General features: G+C 46.8%; 1 protein-coding gene across 4 annotated transcripts in view; it reads right to left on the bottom strand.

Annotated features, from left to right (window-relative positions):
• ABCC8 (ATP binding cassette subfamily C member 8) overlaps positions 1 to 20,348 on the bottom strand; it is a 458,344-nt gene that overhangs the window by 384,600 nt on the left and 53,396 nt on the right. For all 4 annotated transcript variants that reach the window (XR_013220972.1, XR_013220971.1, XR_013220970.1 and 1 more), the window contains exon 3: positions 18,861 to 18,982. Coding sequence is in view for 1 of the 4 variants with exons in the window: in XM_077281846.1 (XP_077137961.1) it covers positions 18,861 to 18,982 (122 nt within the window). In the remaining 3 variants the exon portion in view is untranslated. The remainder of the gene's footprint in view (positions 1 to 18,860; positions 18,983 to 20,348) is intronic.

Genomic DNA, 20,348 nt, shown 5'->3' with positions numbered 1-20,348 from the left:
CGAACCAGGCAGGTATGAGACCACAAAGTCAAAACGGGAGAAAAACAATGACCAACGAGCCTGTCTAGGATTCAGGCGTTTAGCAGACTCGAGGTACATCAGATTTTTGTGATCAGTCAAGACCACCACACGATGCTTAGCTCCCTCGAGCCAATGACGCCACTCCTCAAATGCCCACTTCATGGCCAACAACTCCCGATTACCAACATCATAGTTCCGCTCAGCCGGCGAAAACTTCCTGGAAAAGAAAGCACATGGTTTCATCACAGCGCAACCAGAGCCTCTCTGCGACAAAACAGCTCCTGCACCGATCTCAGAAGCATCCACTTCAACCTGAAAGGGAAGTGAGACATCAGGCTGGCACAAAACAGGCGCCGAAGTAAACCGGCGCTTCAGCTCCCGGAAAGCCTCAATGGCCGCAGGAGCCCAATTAGCGAAATCAGAACCTTTCTTGGTCATATCCGTCAGAGGTTTAACAACGCTTGAAAAGTTAGCAATAAAACGACGGTAGAAATTAGCAAAACCCAAAAACTTCTGAAGACTCTTAACAGACGTGGGTTGAGTCCAATCATGAATAGCTCGGACCTTGACTGGGTCCATCTCCACAGCAGAAGGGGAAAAAATAAAACCCAAAAAAGAAACCTTCTGCACTCCAAAGAGACACTTTGAGCCCTTCACAAACAAAGCATTATCACGCAAAACCTGAAACACCATCCTGACCTGCTTTACATGAGAATCCCAATCATCAGAAAAAAACAGAATATCATCCAGATAAACAATCAGAAATTTATCTAGATACTTCCGGAAGATGTCATGCATAAAGGACTGAAAGACTGAAGGAGCATTAGAGAGCCCAAAAGGCATCACCAAGTACTCAAAATGACCTTCGGGCGTATTAAATGCAGTTTTTCATTCATCTCCCTGCCTAATGCGCACAAGGTTGTACGCACCACGAAGATCTATCTTGGTGAACCAACAGGCACCCTTAATCCGAGCAAACAAGTCCGACAATAGTGGCAGAGGATACTGAAATTTAACAGTGATTTTATTCAGAAGCCGATAGTCTATACAAGGTCTCAAAGATCCGTCTTTCTTGGCCACAAAAAAGAATCCCGCACCAAGAGGGGAAGAGGATGGATGAATATGTCCCTTCTCCAGAGACTCCTTAATATACGAACGCATTGCGGTATGCTCAGGTACCGACAGATTAAATAATCGTCCCTTAGGAAACTTACTACCAGGAATCAAATCTATAGCGCAGTCACAGTCCCTATGAGGAGGAAGAGCACTGGACCTGGACTCGCTGAATACATCCTGATAATCAGACAAATACTCAGGAACTTCCGAAGGCGTAGAGGAAGCAATAGACACCGGCGGAGAATCACCATGAATTCCCTGACAGCCCCAACTTGACACAGACATTGCCTTCCAATCCAAGACTGGATTATGGGCCTGTAACCATGGCAGACCCAAAACGACCAAATCATGCATCTTATGCAGAACAAGAAAACGAATCACCTCTCGATGATCAGGAGACATGCACATGGTCACTTGTGTCCAATACTGCGGTTTATTCTCCGCCAATGGCGTAGCATCAATTCCTCTAAGAGGAATAGGATTTTCCAAAGGCTCCAGGACAAAACCACAGCGCTTGGCAAATGACAGATCCATAAGACTCAGGGCAGCACCTGAATCCACAAACGCCATAACAGGGTAAGAGGACAATGAGCAAATTAAAGTCACAGACAAAATAAATTTAGGCTGCAAGTTACCAATGGCGACAGGACTAACAAACTTTGTTAGGCGTTTAGAGCATGCTGATATAACATGTGTAGAATCACCACAATAAAAACACAACCCATTCTGACGTCTATGATTTTTCCGTTCAGTTCTAGTCTGAATTCTATCACATTGCATTAAGTCAGGTGTTTGTTCAGACAACACCGCCAAAGGATTAGCGGATTTGCGTTCCCGCAAACGCCGATCAATCTGAATGGCCAGCATCATAGAATCATTCAGACTTGTAGGAATGGGAAAGCCCACCATCACATTCTTAATGGCTTCAGAAAGGCCATTTCTGAAATTTGCGGCCAGAGCACACTCATTCCACTGAGTAAGCACGGACCATTTCCGAAATTTTTGGCAATACACTTCAGCTTCATCCTGGCCCTGAGAAATAGCCAGCAAAGCCTTCTCTGCCTGAATTTCAAGATTGGGCTCCTCATAAAGCAATCCGAGCGCCAGAAAAAACGCATCAATATTTGCCAATGCCGGATCTCCTGGCGCCAATGAGAAAGCCCAATCCTGAGGGTCGCCCCGCAAGAAAGAGATAACAATTTTAACTTGCTGAGCTGAGTCTCCAGACGAACGAGGTCTCAAAGATAGAAACAATTTACAATTATTCCTAAAATTCCTAAATTTAAATCGATCTCCAGAGAACAGCTCAGGAATAGGAATCTTAGGTTCTGACATAGGACTGCTAATAACAAAATCCTGAATGCCCTGCACACGAGCAGCCAGCTGATCCACACTAGTAATCAGAGTTTGCACATTCATGTCTGCAGCAGAGTTTCAAGCCATTCAGAGATAAAGGGGAGGAAGAAAAAAAAAAAAACTCAGAACTTCTTTTCTTTTAATCCCACTTCTGCAATGCATTAACTATTCACTGGCCTGGCATACTGTTGTGATCCTAATGGCAGAGGATCTCAGGGTCTTCAGCAAAGTCTGCAAACATAAAAACTAGCTCTTAGGGAGGTGGTAACTGAGCTGACCACATACCTGATCCTAGCCCACAAATAATAGCAGCCGGGGAACGTGCCTACGTTGGTTCTAGACGTCTCGCGCCAGCCGGAGATCTAACTAACCCTTTCAGAGAAAATACAGACCTCACTTGCCTCCAGAGAAAGGTACCCCAAAGTAGATACAGGCCCCCAACAAATAATAACGGTGAGGTAAGAGGAAAGGACAAACGTAAGTATGAACTAGATTCAGCAAAGAGAGGCCCACTAAATAATAGCAGAAATATAGAAAGCGGACTTATGTGGTCAGCGAAAAACCCTACAAAAATATCCACGCTGAATATCCAAGAACCCCCGTACCGACTAACGGTATGGGGGGAGAATATCAGCCCCCTTAGAGTTTCCAGCAAAATCAGGAATCACATTATGAACAAGCTGGACAAAAACAGAATAATACAAATAACAAAAAAACAAGAAAGCAGGACTTAGCTTATGTAGCAAAAATCAGGACCAGTAGACAAGAGCAACCAGACAAGGACTGATTACATGGATGCCAGGCAATGGACTAAGACTCCAGGAAGTTTAAATAGAAACACCCAGAGTCTTAACGAACCAGGTGACTACCAACCTGGGGAAAGAGTATCCAAGAGCCATACCGCTAGTGACCACAAGAGGGAGCCAAAAGGTATAGTTCATAACAGCAGACCCAATAAACATACTCTTACAAAACGCATCCCTGTGGGACCTATCCCTGAAGTCATGGCCCAGTTCGCAATCTCTCCCACATGTCCGGTAAATTTACTGGGGGCAGATTTATTATCACAGTTCCGCTCCAGAGTACAATTCCAAGATGATGGTCAGATGGTCCTTACGTTATATAACCCCTATGCAGATGAACATAATGAGGAGATCTGGATCCTACACGCCCTTCCCACAGTGATGATGGCCTTGATAGGCCCAGATCCACCCCTAATAATGCCTGTAGAACCAGTAAAAGTGCTTCTCAAACCTGGTGCCCCTTTTCCCAAAGTCCATCAATACCCTTTGAAATATGATCAGGAGCGGGGCCTCAAGGAGCAAATACAAACGTTACTCGATAATGGTGCCCTGATACCCTGTGTTTCCCCATGTAACACGCCCTTGTTTCCCGTTAAGAAAAACATCCCACCCGGCCAACCCCCTGTGTACCGGCTGGTACAAGATCTATGGGCAGTTAATGCAGCTACTGTTCTGGAAACTCCGGTGGTGCCTAAGCCACATACTCTTTTGTCCCAGATATCTCAGGATGTTGCTTGGTTCACAGTCATTGACCTTGCCAATGTCTTCTTCAGCATTCCATTACACCCAGATTGCCAGTTTCTGTTTGCATTCACTTATCAGGGACGACAATTGACGTGGACAGTTATGCCACAAGGGGCCCAAAACAGTCCCAATCAGTTTGCAAAAAATATGGGCGAGTGTCTTTTACCCTGGCAGTTAGATCACCCCTATGTCATGCTGCTTCAGTATGTGGCTGATCTTTTGTTGTGTGCACGAACAGAGCAGGAAGCCATTGTTGCCACTGTTAGCCTCCTCAGGTATCTGGCAGATCTGAACTGTCGGGTTTCGGCCTCGAAACTTCTATTCTGCCTTGGTCAAGTGTTATTTTTGGGTCACTGTCTCCTTCAGGGTGTCAGACACCTCACAAAAGAAGGAATAATAGCTGTCAGCTCCCTTCCTTTTCCGAAAGATGAGAATGAACTCCAGCGTTTTCTTGGACTATGTACTTATTGTTGTCAGTGGATACCGGATGCATCCCGCATAATGCAACCTCTCTACGATGCCCTGAAAGACGGTCCAAGATATGCTGATGAGTTTGGCAGATTCCACACCGGATATGCTGTTACTACGGAAGATACTGTAGTGCACGGAGCTGCACTCCCTCACTGTCAGCACAAGAAGTAGAACTTCAGGCTCTGTCTGTCTGCATGTGTTCTGGCCAAAGACAGGCGGGCTAATATTTACACGGACTCACAATATGCATTTGGTATTGCACATGATTTAGGAGCCCTATGGGCCAATCGAGGGTTTATTACTACCGCCGGGACTCCAGTGAAGAATGCTGAAGCTGTTAAAACCCTGATGGACTCTAATCAATTTACCTACCCAGGTGGCCATTATCAAAGTTAAGGCGCACGGTCCTAGGAACAGTCCACAGACTGTTGGTAACGCCTTTGTGGATATGCAAGCAAAAGCTGCTGCTCTCCTACCCGTTGAACTGACCATACAAGCTATGGTGACCACACGCTCTCAGCGTAAACTGTTACAAGAAACACTGACTCTACAGGAACCTGATGATCCACGCCAGACTGAGGTTTTCTGTCGGACCCCGCGAGACCGCTTAATGACGATGCAGAGAATGTCCCCAAAGGAAGAGGTGAAGCAGTGGAAGGCTGATGGAGCATGTATGGACAATGGTCTCTGGAAAAAGGACCAACTTGTGTGTCTCCCTAAGCGGATGTACCCTGCTATTGCCACGTGGGCATATGGGCCCACATATCGAGGAAAAAAAAACCAGGCCCTAGCCCTGGTACAAAAATTCTACTGGGCTCCAGGTATTTCTACAGTCCCGACAGCACTCAACCGTGCATGTAATATCTGTCAGACCTGCAATCCCGGTCAACTTCAATGTGTACCCCCGAAGCACCTTTTTAAGCCCGACTATCTGTTTCAAAGGCTCCAGGTGGACCACATCACGTTGCCTAAGTCTGGAAGGTATGAATATTGCCTGGTGGTTGTCGACATGTTCTCCAGTTGCCCAGAAGCATTTTCCGTTACCAACATGACTGCAAAGACTACAGCGAAGAAACTGGTGATGGAAGTCATATGCAGATATAGTGTTCCAGAAGTTGTTGAAAGTGACCAAGGCCCGGCCTTTTCTTCTCATGTGTATCAGGAGGTTCTGACAATGCTTGGATCTACTGTAGCCCTCCATACTCCGTACCATCCACAATCCAGTGAGAAAGTTGAGAGGCTGAACGGCACACTGAAGGGACAATTGACCAAAATGATGCAGGAGACTACGGCTCCATGGCCAGAGCTCCTACCCATTGTACTGTACCACATTCGTACTACCCCTAAGGCAAAACATGGCCTGTCCCCAAATGAGATATTGTTTGGTGCTAGGCCCCCAGTTGCAAATTTCCAGCCTCAGCAGTTGTCAGAGGAAACTGACCGTGCTGTACAATATGTTATTCAGCTTAGTAAAAATCTTGCTAACACCCATGTTTTAGTTTCTTCTTCCCTTCCAGATTCAGCAGAAACCCACACTTGTCACAATTTGAGGTCTGGTGGTTTTGTGGTCGTGAAAAGGCATGTCAGAAAACACGTACTAGAACCCTTGTATGACGGTCCCTACCAAGTCCTCAGTATCACTCCTATGTCAGTAAAGCTGGAAGGAAGGCCGACGTGGATCCACGTATCGCACTGGAAGCTGGTCAAACAGACTAGTAGCAAATAAGGGGACATAATGTTTTGGCCCCCAGTTGCAAATTTCCAGCCACAGCAGTTGTCAGAGGAAACTGACCGTGCTGTTCAATATGTTATTCAGCTTAGTAAAAATCTTGCTAACACCCATGTTTTAGTTTCTTCTTCCCCTCCAGATTCAGCAGAAACCGACACTTGTCACAATTTGAAGTCTGGTGGTTTTGTGGTCGTGAAAAGCCATGTCAGAAAATACGGACTCTATCTAGATGATCAAATTTGGGATATATTGGATATACTTAATACTACTGTTGTTGTCCAAAACCAACTTATCATAGTCACTAATCAATATACTGTAGTACTGGATTACTTAGCAGCAGCACAGCGTGGTATGTGTCAGGTTATTGGACCCGCATGCTGTCATTATATAGATCCCAATAGCACTATGAAGTTAAAGTTAGAGGATATTCAAAGACAATGACAGCAAATTGGTTTGAGGGACTTGGGGGCTGGATCTGCAAAGTTTGTTACACATCGCTGCCTTTATCCTTGTCATGTATGTAATACTAAAACTTGTTCTTTGGTGTATTTCTGTATGTATTAGGAAATTCTGCACTAAGACAACTAATGATGATACCAAAAGCGTTGACACCCCTGCTCTTCTCTACACCGATTTCACAAAGTTACCTGATGAAGATGTTGAAGCCAAGCACATGGCTATCTTCAAAAGATCCCCACCACTGTTATCAATAATTGTTATTCGTAAATTCTAGTATACAGGGGGGACGGGTACGCCGCAACAGCCATGGCTGGTAACAAGGCACCAGTCATGTGAAGACCAGTACCCCTCGAGCTTAGAGCTTGGGATAGTACCTCTGATGCTGCATATTAGTTAACAAAATTTATCTAGGGGGGAATGTGAAGGAACAAATTAAGAAAGATTCTCCATTTTGTGCTTTTGACTCCATTTTCTTGTTGCTTAAAGATAAATTCTGTTATTTAATTAGGTAAAAGGTTATAGCTTCCATGAAGTAACTTCATCTTGTTGTTCACAAGTCTGTTATTCAACTAGGCTATGGTTCATAATTGGTATAAAGACCTTGAGTGTTCTAACTCGAGCCAGAAAATGACTCAGGGGTGTATCGCTATACAAGACTGAGGCATCTGTTGGTATGCTTTTTCTATGCCAAGAAGACACGACCATATACAGCATATACTCGAGTACAAGCCGACTCGAATATAAGCCAACCCCCCTAATTTTGCCACAAAAAACTGGGAAAACTTAATGACTCGAGTATAAGCCTAGGGTGGGAAATGCAGCAGCTACCGGTAAATGTCAAAAGTAAAAATAGATACCAATAAAAGTAACATTAATTGAGACATCAGTAGGTTAAGTGTTTTTGAATATCCATATTGAATCAGGAGCCCCATATAATGCTCCATACAGTTCATGATGGCCCCATAAGATGCTACATATTAAAATATGCCCCATGTAATCCTGCATAAAGGTTAATAATGGCCCCATAAGATGCTTCATAGACACATTTGCCCAATATAATGCTGCACAAATGTTGATTATGGCCCCATAGGATACTCCATAAAGATATTTGCCTCATATAGTGCTGCACAAACGTTATGGCCCTATAAGATGCTCCATACAGACACTTGCCCCACATAGTGCTGCACAAACGTCATGGCCCCATATAGTGCTGCACAAACTTTATGGCCCCATATAGTGCTGCACAAATGTTATGGCCCCATAAGATGCTCCATACAGACACTTGCCCCATATAGTGCTGCACAAACGTCATGGCCCCATATAGTGCTGCACAAACTTTATGGCCCCATATAGTGCTGCACAAACGTTATGGCCCCATATAGTGCTGCACAAACGTTATGGCCCCATATAGTGCTGCACAAACGTTATGGCCCCATATAGTGCTGCACAAACGTTATGGCCCCATATAGTGCTGCACAAACTTTATGGACCCATATAGTGCTGCACAAACTTTATGGACCCATATAGTGCTGCACAAACGTTATGGCTCCATATAGTGCGCCACAAACGTTATGGCCCCCATATAGTGCTGCACAAACGTTATGGCCCCCATATAGTGCTGCACAAACGTTATGGCCCCCATATAGTGCTGCACAAACGTTATGGCCCCCATATAGTGCTGCACAAACATTATGGCCCCATATAGTGCTGCACAAACATTATGGCCCCATATAGTGCTGCACAAACATTATGGCCCCCATATAGTGCTGCACAAACGTTATGGCCCCCATATAGTGCTGCAGAAACGTTATGGCCCCCATATAGTACTGCACAAACGTTATGGCCCCCATATAGAGCTGCACAAACATTATGGCCCCATATAGTGCTGCACAAACATTATGGCCCCATATAGTGCTGCACAAACGTTACAGCCCCCATATAGTGCTACACAAACGTTATGGCCCCCATATAGTGCTCCACAAACATTATGACCCCCATTTAGTGATGCACAAACGTTATGGCCCCATATAGTGCTGCACAAACATTATGGCCCCATATAGTGCTGCACAAATGTTTCGGCCCCCATATAGTGCTGCACAAACATTATGGCCCCCATTTAGTGCTGCACAAACATTATGGCCCCCATATAGAGCTGCACAAATGTTATGGCCCCATATAGTGCTGCACAAACATTATGGCCCCCATATAGTGCTACACAAACGTTATGGCCCCATATAGTGCTCCACAAACGTTATGGCCCCATATAGTGCTGCACAAACATTATGGCCCCATATAGTGCTGCACAAACATTATGGCCCCCATATAGTGCTGCACAAACATTATGGCCCCCATATAGTGCTCCACAAACATTATGGCCCCCATATAGTGCTGCACAAACGTTATGGCCCACATATAGTGCTGCACAAACGTTATGGCCCCCATATAGTGCTCCACAAACGTTATGGCCCCCATATAGTGCTCCACAAACGTTATGGCCCCCATATAGTGCTGCACAAACGTTACGGCCCCCATATAGTGCTGCACAAACGTTATGGCCCCCATATAGTGCTGCACAAATGTTATGGCCCCATATAGTGCTGCACAAATGTTATGGCCCCATATAGTGCTGCACAAACGTTATGGCCCCCATATAGTGCTGCACAAACATTATGGCCCCATATAGTGCTGCACAAACGTTATGGCCCCCATATAGTGCTGCACAAACGTTACGGGCCCCATATAGTGCTGCACAAACGTTACGGCCCCCATATAGTGCTGCACAAACGTTATGACCCCCATATAGTGCTGTACAAACATTATGGCCCCATATAGTGCTGCATAAATGTTATGGCCCCCATATAGTGCTGCACAAACATTATGGCCCCCATATAGTGCTGCACAAACGTTATGGCACCCATATAGTGCTCCACAAACGTTATGGCCCCCATATAGTGCTGCACAAACGTTATGGCCCTATAGTGCTGCACAAATGTTATGGCCCCCATATAGTGCTGCACAAACGTTATGGCCCCATATAGTGCTGCACAAACGTTATGGCCCCATATAGTGCTGAACAAACGTTATGGCCCCATATAGTGCTGCACAAATGTTATGGCCCCATATAGTGCTGCACAAACGTTATGGCCCCATATAGTGCTGCACAAACGTTATGGCCCCCATATAGTGCTGCACAAACGTTATGGCTCCATATAGTGCTGCACAAACGTTATGGCTCCATATAGTGCTGCACAAATGTTATGGCCCCATATAGTGCTGCACAAACGTTATGGCCCCCATATATTGCTGCACAAACGTTATGGCCCCATATAGTGCTGCACAAACATTATGGCCCCATATAGTGCTGAACAAACGTTATGGCCCCCATATAGTGCTGCACAAACGTTATGGCCCTATAGTGCTGCACAAACATTATGGCCCCCATATAGTGCTGCACAAACGTTATGGCCCCATATAGTGCTGCACAAACGTTATGGCCCCCATATAGTGCTGCACAAACGTTATGGCCCCATATAGTGCTGCACAAACATTATGGCCCCCATATAGTGCTGCACAAACATTATGGCCCCCATATAGTGCTCCACAAACATTACGGCCCCCATATAGTGCTCCACAAACGTTATGGCCCCCATATAGTGCTGCACAAATGTTATGGCCCCATATAGTGCTGCACAAACGTTATGGCCCCCATATAGTGCTGCACAAACGTTATGGCCCCCATATAGTGCTGCACAAACGTTATGGCCCCCATATAGTGCTGCACAAACGTTATGGCCCCATATAGTGCTGCACAAACGTTATGGCCCCATATAGTGCTGAACAAACGTTATGGCCCCCATATAGTGCTGCACAAACATTATGGCCCCATATAGTGCTGCACAAACGTTATGGCCCCCATATAGTGCTGCACAAACGTTATGGCCCCCATATAGTGCTGCACAAACATTATGGCCCCCATATAGTTCAGCACAAACATTATGGCCCCATATAGTGCTGCACAAACGTTATGGCCCCCATATAGTGCTGCACAAACGTTATGGCCCCATATAGTGCTGCACAAACGTTATGGCCCCCATATAGTGCTGCACAAACGTTATGGCCCCATATAGTGCTGCAGAAACGTTATGGCCCCATATAGTGCTGCACAAACGTTATGACCCCATATAGTGCTGCACAAACGTTATGGCCCCATATAGTGCTGCACAAACGTTATGGCCCCCATATAGTGCTGCACAAACGTTACGGCCCCATATAGTGCTGCACAAACGTTATGGCCCCCATATAGTGCTGCACAAATGTTATGGCCCCATATAGTGCTGCACAAACGTTATGGCCCCCATATAGTGCTGCACAAACGTTATGGCCCCATATAGTGCTGCACAAACGTTATGGCCCCCATATAGTGCTGCACAAACGTTACGGCCCCCATATAGTGCTGCACAAACATTATGGCCCCATATAGTGCTGCACAAACGTTATGGCCCCATATAGTGCTGCACAAACGTTATGGCCCCATATAGTGCTGCACAAATGTTATGGCCCCATATAGTGCTGCACAAACGTTATGGCCCCCATATAGTGCTGCACAAACGTTATGGCCCCATATAGTGCTGCACAAACGTTATGGCCCACATATAGTGCTGCACAAACGTTATGGCCCCCATATAGTGCTGCACAAACGTTATGGCCCCATATAGTGCTGCACAAACGTTACGGCCCCCATATAGTGCTGCACAAACGTTATGACCCCCATATAGTGCTGCATAAACATTATGGCCCCATATAGTGCTGCACAAATGTTATGGCCCCCATATAGTGCTGCACAAACATTATGGCCCCCATATAGTGCTGCACAAACGTTATGGCACCCATATAGTGCTCCACAAACGTTATGGCCCCCATATAGTGCTGCACAAATGTTATGGCCCGATATAGTGCTGCACAAACATTATGGCCCCCATATAGTGCTGCACAAACGTTATGGCCCCATATAGTGCTGCACAAACGTTACGGCCCCCATATAGTGCTGCACAAACGTTATGACCCCCATATAGTGCTGCACAAACATTATGGCCCCCATATAGTGCTCCACAAACATTATGGCCCCCATATAGTGCTGCACAAATGTTATGGCCCCCATATAGTGCTGCACAAACATTATGGCCCCCATATAGTGCTGCACAAACGTTATGGCCCCCATATAGTGCTGCACAAACGTTATGGCCCCATATAGTGCTGCACAAACATTATGGCCCCCATATAGTGCTGCACAAACGTTATGGCCCCCATATAGTGCTGCACAAACGTTATGGCCCCCATATAGTGCTGCACAAACATTATGGCCCCCATATAGTGCTGCACAAACATTATGGCCCCATATAGTGCTGCACAAACGTTATGGCCCCATATAGTGCTGCACAAACATTATGGCCCCATATAGTGCTGCACAAACGTTATGGCCCCCACAAACGTTATGGCCCCCATATAGTGCTGCACAAACGTTATGGCCCCATATAGTGCTGCACAAACGTTATGGCCCCCATATAGTGCTGCACAAATGTTATGGCCCCCATATAGTGCTGCACAAACATTATGGCCCCATATAGTGCTGCACAAACAATATGGTCCCATATAGTGCTGAACAAACGTTATGGCCTCCATATAGTGCTGCACAAACATTATGGCCCCATATAGTGCTGCACAAACGTTATGGCCCCCATATAGTGCTGCACAAACGTTATGGCCCCATACAGTGCTGCACAAACGTTATGGCCCCCATATAGTGCTGCACAAATGTTATGGCCCCCATATAGTGCTGCACAAACGTTATGGCCCCATATAGTGCTGCACAAATGTTATGGCCCCCATATAGTGCTGCACAAACGTTATGGCCCCATATAGTGCTGCACAAACGTTATGGCCCCCATATAGTGCTGCACAAATGTTATGGCCCCCATATAGTGCTGCACAAACGTTATGGCCCCCATATAGTGCTGCACAAACGTTATGGCCCCATATAGTGCTGCACAAACGTTATGGCCCCCATATAGTGCTGCACAAACGTTATGGCCCCCATATAGTGCTGCACAAATGTTATGGCCCCCATATAGTGCTGCACAAACGTTATGGCCCCATATAGTGCTGCACAAACGTTATGGCCCCCATATAGTGCTGCACAAATGTTATGGCCCCCATATAGTGCTGCACAAATGTTATGGCCCCATATAGTGCTGCACAAACGTTATGGCCCCCATATAGTGCTGCACAAACATTATGGCCCCATATAGTGCTGCACAAACGTTATGGCCCCATATAGTGCTGCACAAACGTTATGGCCCCCATATAGTGCTGCACAAACGTTATGGCCCCATATAGTGCTGCACAAATGTTATGGCCCCATATAGTGCTGCACAAACGTTATGGCCCCCATATAGTGCTGCACAAACGTTATGGCCCCATATAGTGCTGCACAAACGTTATGGCCCACATATAGTGCTGCACAAACGTTATGGCCCCCATATAGTGCTGCACAAACGTTATGGCCCCATATAGTGCTGCACAAACGTTACGGCCCCCATATAGTGCTGCACAAACGTTATGACCCCCATATAGTGCTGCATAAACATTATGGCCCCATATAGTGCTGCACAAATGTTATGGCCCCCATATAGTGCTGCACAAACATTATGGCCCCCATATAGTGCTGCACAAACGTTATGGCACCCATATAGTGCTCCACAAACGTTATGGCCCCCATATAGTGCTGCACAAATGTTATGGCCCCATATAGTGCTGCACAAACATTATGGCCCCCATATAGTGCTCCACAAACATTATGGCCCCCATATAGTGCTGCACAAATGTTATGGCCCCAATATAGTGCTGCACAAACATTATGGCCCCCATATAGTGCTGCACAAACGTTATGGCACCCATATAGTGCTGCACAAATGTTATGGCCCCCATTTAGTGCTGCACAAACATTATGGCCCCCATATAGTGCTCCACAAACATTATGGCCCCCATATAGTGCTGCACAAATGTTATGGCCCCCATATAGTGCTGCACAAACATTATGGCCCCCATATAGTGCTGCACAAACGTTATGGCACCCATATAGTGCTGCAGAAACATTATGGCCCCCATATAGTGCTGCACAAACATTATGGCCCCATATAGTGCTGCACAAATGTTATGGCCCCCAAATAGTGCTGCACAAACATTATGGCCCCCATATAGTGCTGCACAAACGTTATGGCACCCATATAGTGCTCCACAAACGTTATGGCCCCCATTTAGTGCTGCACAAATGTTATGGCCCCCATATAGTGCTGCACAAACATTATGGCCCCCATATAGTGCTGCACAAACGTTATGGCACCCATATAGTGCTGCACAAATGTTATGGCCCCCATTTAGTGCTGCACAAACTTTATGGCCCTATAGTGCTGCACAAACATTATGGCCCCCATATAGTGCTGCACAAACATTATGGCCCCATATAGTGCTGCACAAATGTTATGGCCCCCAAATAGTGCTGCACAAACATTATGGCCCCCATATAGTGCTGCACAAACGTTACGGCCCCATATAGTGCTGCACAAACGTTATGGCACCCATATAGTGCTGCACAAACATTATGGCCCCCATATAGTGGTGCACAAACGTTATGGCCCCATATAGTGCTGCACAAACGTTATGGCCCCCATATAGTGCTGCACAAACGTTATGGCCCCATATAGTGCTGCACAAACGTTATGGCCCCCATATAGTGCTGCACAAACATTATGGCCCCATATAGTGCTGCACAAACGTTATGGCCCCATATAGTGCTGCACAAACGTTACGGCCCCCATATAGTGCTGCACAAACGTTACGGCCCTATAGTGCTGCACAAACGTTATGGCCCCCATATAGTGCTGCACAAACGTTATGGCCCCATATAGTGCTGCACAAACGTTATGGCCCCCATATAGTGCTGCACAAATGTTATGGCCCCCATATAGTGCTGCACAAACATTATGGCCCCATATAGTGCTGCACAAACGTTATGGCCCCATATAGTGCTGCACAAACGTTACGGCCCCCATATAGTGCTGCACAAACGTTACGGCCCTATAGTGCTGCACAAACGTTATGGCCCCATATAGTGCTGCACAAACGTTATGGCCCCCATATAGTGCTGCACAAACGTTATGACCCCCATATAGTGCTGCATAAACATTATGGCCCCATATAGTGCTGCACAAATGTTATGGCCCCCATATAGTGCTGCACAAACATTATGGCCCCCATATAGTGCTGCACAAACGTTATGGCACCCATATAGTGCTCCACAAACGTTATGGCCCCCATTTAGTGCTGCACAAACGTTATGGCCCCATATAGTGCTGCACAAACGTTACGGCCCCCATATAGTGCTGCACAAACGTTATGACCCCCATATAGTGCTGCACAAACATTATGGCCCCATATAGTGCTGCACAAATGTTATGGCCCCCATATAGTGCTGCACAAACATTATGGCCCCCATATAGTGCTCCACAAACGTTATGGCCCCCATTTAGTGCTGCACAAACTTTATGGCCCTATAGTGCTGCACAAACGTTATGGCACCCATATAGTGCTGCACAAACATTATGGCCCCATATAGTGCTGCACAAACATTATGGCCCCATATAGTGCTGCACAAACGTTATGGCACCCATATAGTGCTGCACAAACGTTATGGCCCCATATAGTGCTGCACAAACATTATGGCCCCATATAGTGCTGCACAAACATTATGGTCCCATATAGTGCTGAACAAACGTTATGGCCCCATATAGTGCTGCACAAACATTATGGCCCCATATAGTGCTGCACAAACATTATGGTCCCATATAGTGCTGCACAAACATTATGGCCCCATATAGTGCTGCACAAACGTTATGGCCCCCACAAACGTTATGGCCCCCATATAGTGCTGCACAAACGTTATGGCCCCCACAAACGTTATGGCCCCCATATAGTGCTGCACAAACGTTGTGGCCCCATATAGTGCTGCACAAACGTTATGGCCCCCATATAGTGCTGCACAAATGTTATGGCCCCCATATAGTGCTGCACAAACGTTATGGCCCCCATATAGTGCTGCACAAACGTTATGGCCCCATATAGTGCTGCACAAACATTATGGTCCCATATAGTGCTGAACAAACGTTATGGCCCCCATATAGTGCTGCACAAACATTATGGCCCCATATAGTGCTGCACAAACGTTATGGCCCCCATATAGTGCTGCACAAACATTATGGCCCCATATAGTGCTGCACAAACGTTACGGCCCCCATATAGTGCTGCACAAACGTTATGACCCCCATATAGTGCTGCACAAACATTATGGCCCTATATAGTGCTGCACAAATGTTATGGCCCCCATATAGTGCTGCACAAACATTATGGCCCCCATATAGTGCTGCACAAACATTATGGCACCCATATAGTGCTGCACAAACGTTACAGCCCCCATATAGTGCTGCACAAACGTTACAGCCCCCATATAGTGCTGCACAAACGTTATGGCCCCCATATAGTGCTGCACAAACATTATGGCCCCATATAGTGCTGCACAAACGTTATGGCCCCCATATAGTGCTGCACAAACGTTATGGCCCCATATAGTGCTGCACAAACGTTACGGCCCCCATATAGTGCTGCACAAACGTTATGACCCCCATATAGTGCTGCACAAACATTATGGCCCTATATAGTGCTGCACAAATGTTATGGCCCCCATATAGTGCTGCACAAACATTATGGCCCCCATATAGTGCTGCACAAACGTTATGGCACCCATATAGTGTTCCACGAACGTTATGGCCCCCATTTAGTGCTGCACAAACGTTATGGCCCCATATAGTGCTGCACAAACGTTATGGCCCCCATATAGTGCTGCACAAACATTATGGCCCCATATAGTGCTGCACAAACGTTATGGCCCCCATATAGTGCTGCACAAACGTTACGGCCCCCATATAGTGCTGCACAAACGTTATGACCCCCATATAGTGCTGCACAAACGTTATGGCACCCATATAGTGCTCCACAAACGTTATGGCCCCCATTTAGTGCTGCACAAACTTTATGGCCCTATAGTGCTGCACAAACGTTATGGCACCCATATAGTGCTGCACAAACAGTATGGCCCCATATAGTGCTGCACAAACATTATGGCCCCATATAGTGCTGCACAAACGTTATGGCACCCATATAGTGCTGCACAAACGTTATGGCCCCCATATAGTGCTGCACAAACGTTATGGCCCCCATATAGTGCTGCACAAACGTTATGGCACCCATATAGTGCTGCACAAACGTTTTGGCCCCCATATAGTGCTGCACAAACGTTATGGCCCCATATAGTGCTGCACAAACATTATGGCCCCATATAGTGCTGCACAAACGTTATGGCCCCCATATAGTGCTGCACAAACGTTATGGTCCCATATAGTGTTGCACAAACATTATGGCCCCATATAGTGCTGCACAAACGTTATGGCACCCATATAGTGCTGCACAAACGTTATGGCCCCCATATAGTGCTGCACAAACGTTATGGCCCCCATATAGTGCTGCACAAACGTTTTGGCCCCCATATAGTGCTGCACAAACGTTATGGCCCCATATAGTGCTGCACAAACATTATGGCCCCATATAGTGCTGCACAAACGTTATGGCCCCCATATAGTGCTGCACAAACGTTATGGCCCCATATAGTGCTGCACAAACATTATGGCCCCATAAGATGCCCCATACAGACATTTGCCCCATTTGCTGTTGCTGCGATACAAAAATTAAAAATCACATACTCACCTCTCCGTCGCTCAGGCCCCGGCACTTTCAATGTTCACCTGCTCCTCGTTCCGGCGCCGCTCAGTCTTCAGCAGTGACGCTCAGGTCAGAGAGCAGAGTGGCACTAACCACGTCATCGCGCCCTCTGACCTGAGCGTCACTGCTGAAGACAGAGTGGCGCCGGAACGAGGAGCAGGTGAATATCGCGCAGCGCTCCCCTCCCGTTATACTCACCTGCTCCTGGCGCTGTGAAGTCCCTGCTTCCCTGCAGCTTCTTCATGTAGTGGGCGGTCACCGTTACCGCTCATTACAGTAATGAATATGCGGCTCCACCTCTATGGGGGGTGGAGCCGCATATTCATTACTGTAATGAGCGGTACCATGTGACCGTTCACTACAGGAAGAAGCTGCCGGCGCCGGGGAAGCATGGACGTGCAGGGACCGCGCCAGGAGCAGGTGAGTATGATTAGACAGCTTCCGCTCCCCCTCCCCTGCCGACCCCTGGGTATGACTCGAGTATAAGCCGAGAGGGGGACTTCCAGACCAAAAAAATGGGCTGAAAATCTCGAGTATGTACGGTATGCAGTTTCTGGTTGTTCTGTATCCTCATGGGTTAAGTTCTTCCTGCATTCTTATAGGTTAAGAACTGTGAGCGTGTTCTTATGCTGATTGGTTGAAGTATAATTTCTATGATTATGAAAAGTGATACACAATAAACGGGGGCCAGAGATCAGCTCGATCCCCCATACAGAGACACACGTCTGCGTCTGGTCATTTTCAGTTGCCGGCAACGCTCTGTAGAACAATTTGGAAATCACTGAGTCAACCGTGAAGGATCAATTTAGATCCTCCCTCAACAGTAATGGTTCATTTTGTTATTGTGCAGCTGGCAGTGACTGTACCAGGGGTATATACATACATTCCATACCTTGAAATCGGAGGTGTATATACCATACGCTCAATGTGAGACCCCCAATAACCGGCCTAGTAGAGGAAGCCGCCACAGCCTCGTCCATCACTCATCAATAACGTAATTGTCCTGAGGATTGGAGGCAGCGGCGTCATATCCCCTGACAAACCCAGCTGTGTATCCATGACAGGGGTCATTGTGGACACTTGCTACTAGTGTGGGTGTCTTCTATTGTGTGTGGGGTCATCATTGACACGTATGATCACTGTTGTTGATGTCTGGTCGCCATCTTGCCTGTGCACACTAGGTGGCGCTGTTTCAGGTTCTCTCTCACATGCTGGTGCAGGTGACCCTCATATGACCCTGCTGTAAGCGGCTGATTGGTCGCTCCCATTCTCACCTATCAGAAGCTTTGGGAAGTTGGACGTCTCAATATTATGGTAATAGACAATAGACGTGATCCCGGCCAGGAACGCCATGACAGCCGGCATGTAGAGATGGAGGTGCCGCGACCTGGAGAAGCTGAAAACAAGGACGGGAAAGAGAGTTATATGTGGTCGTGGAAAATAACACTCATCAATCACTCTGCCGAGCCGGCCCCTGGGAATGATGTCTGTGCCTCCTACACCGCCTATATTATGCCATCACCTGTCCACCAGTGTATGTGACCCCCTCGTTCTATACCCCCTCCCCCTCGTATATTCCACCTGTCCCCCCTCTTATATTTCGTCTATCCCCCTCCCCCTCACATATTCTGCTTGTTCCCCTCATATATTCCGCCTGTCCCCCCTCTTATATTTCGTCTATCCCCCTCCCCCTCATATATTCCGCCTGTCCCCCCTCTTATATTTCGTCTATCCCCCTCCCCCTCACATATTCTGCTTGTTCCCCTCATATATTCCGCCTGTCCCCCCTCTTATATTTCGTCTAACCCCCTCCCCCTCATATATTCCACCTGTCCCCCTCATATATTCCACCTGTCCCCCCTCTTATATTCTGTCTATCCCTCCTCTTATATTTCGACTATCCCCCTCCCTCTCATATAATCCACCTGTCCACCCTCTTATATTTCGTCTATCCCCCTCCCCCTCACATATTCTGCTTGTTCCCCTCATATATTCCGCCTGTCCCCCTCGTATATTCCGTCTATCCCTCCTCCCCCTCATATATTCTATCTGTCCCCCTCTTATATTCCGTCTATACCCCCTCCCCCTCGTATATTCCACCTGTCCCCCCTCTTATATTTCGTCTATACCCCCGCCCTCTCATATATTCTGCCTGTCCCCTTCTTATATTCCGTCTATACCTCCTCCCCCTCTTATATTCCACCTGTCCCCTTCTTATATTCCGTCTATACCCCCTCCCCCTCATATATTCCACCTGTCCCCCTCTTATATTCCATCTATCCCCTTCTTATATTCCATCTATACCCTCCTCCCCCTCATATATTCCACCTGTCCCCTTCTTATATTCCATCTGTCCCCTTCTTATGTTCCATCTATACCTCCTCCCCCTCGTATATTCCACCTGTCCCCCCTCTTATATTCCATCTATCCCCTTCTTATATTCCATCTATACCCTCCTCCCCCTCATATATTCCACCTGTCCCCTTCTTATATTCCATCTGTCCCCTTCTTATGTTCCATCTATACCCCCTCCCCCTCGTATATTCCACCTGTCCCCCCTTATATTCCGTCTATCCCCTTCTTATATTCCGTCTATACCCCCTCCCCCTCATATATTCCGCCTGTCCCCCTCTTATATTCCATCTGTCCCCTTCTTATATTCCGTCTATCCCTCCTCCACCTCATATATTCTGCCTGTCCCCCTCTTATATTCCATCTGTCCCCTTCTTATATTCCGTCTATACCCCCTCCCCCTCATATAT

Source organism: Ranitomeya variabilis, chromosome 2 (assembly GCF_051348905.1).
Source record: "Ranitomeya variabilis isolate aRanVar5 chromosome 2, aRanVar5.hap1, whole genome shotgun sequence".
Classification (NCBI taxonomy): domain Eukaryota; kingdom Metazoa; phylum Chordata; class Amphibia; order Anura; family Dendrobatidae; genus Ranitomeya; species Ranitomeya variabilis.
This window is presented reverse-complemented; position numbering and strand designations above follow the sequence as displayed.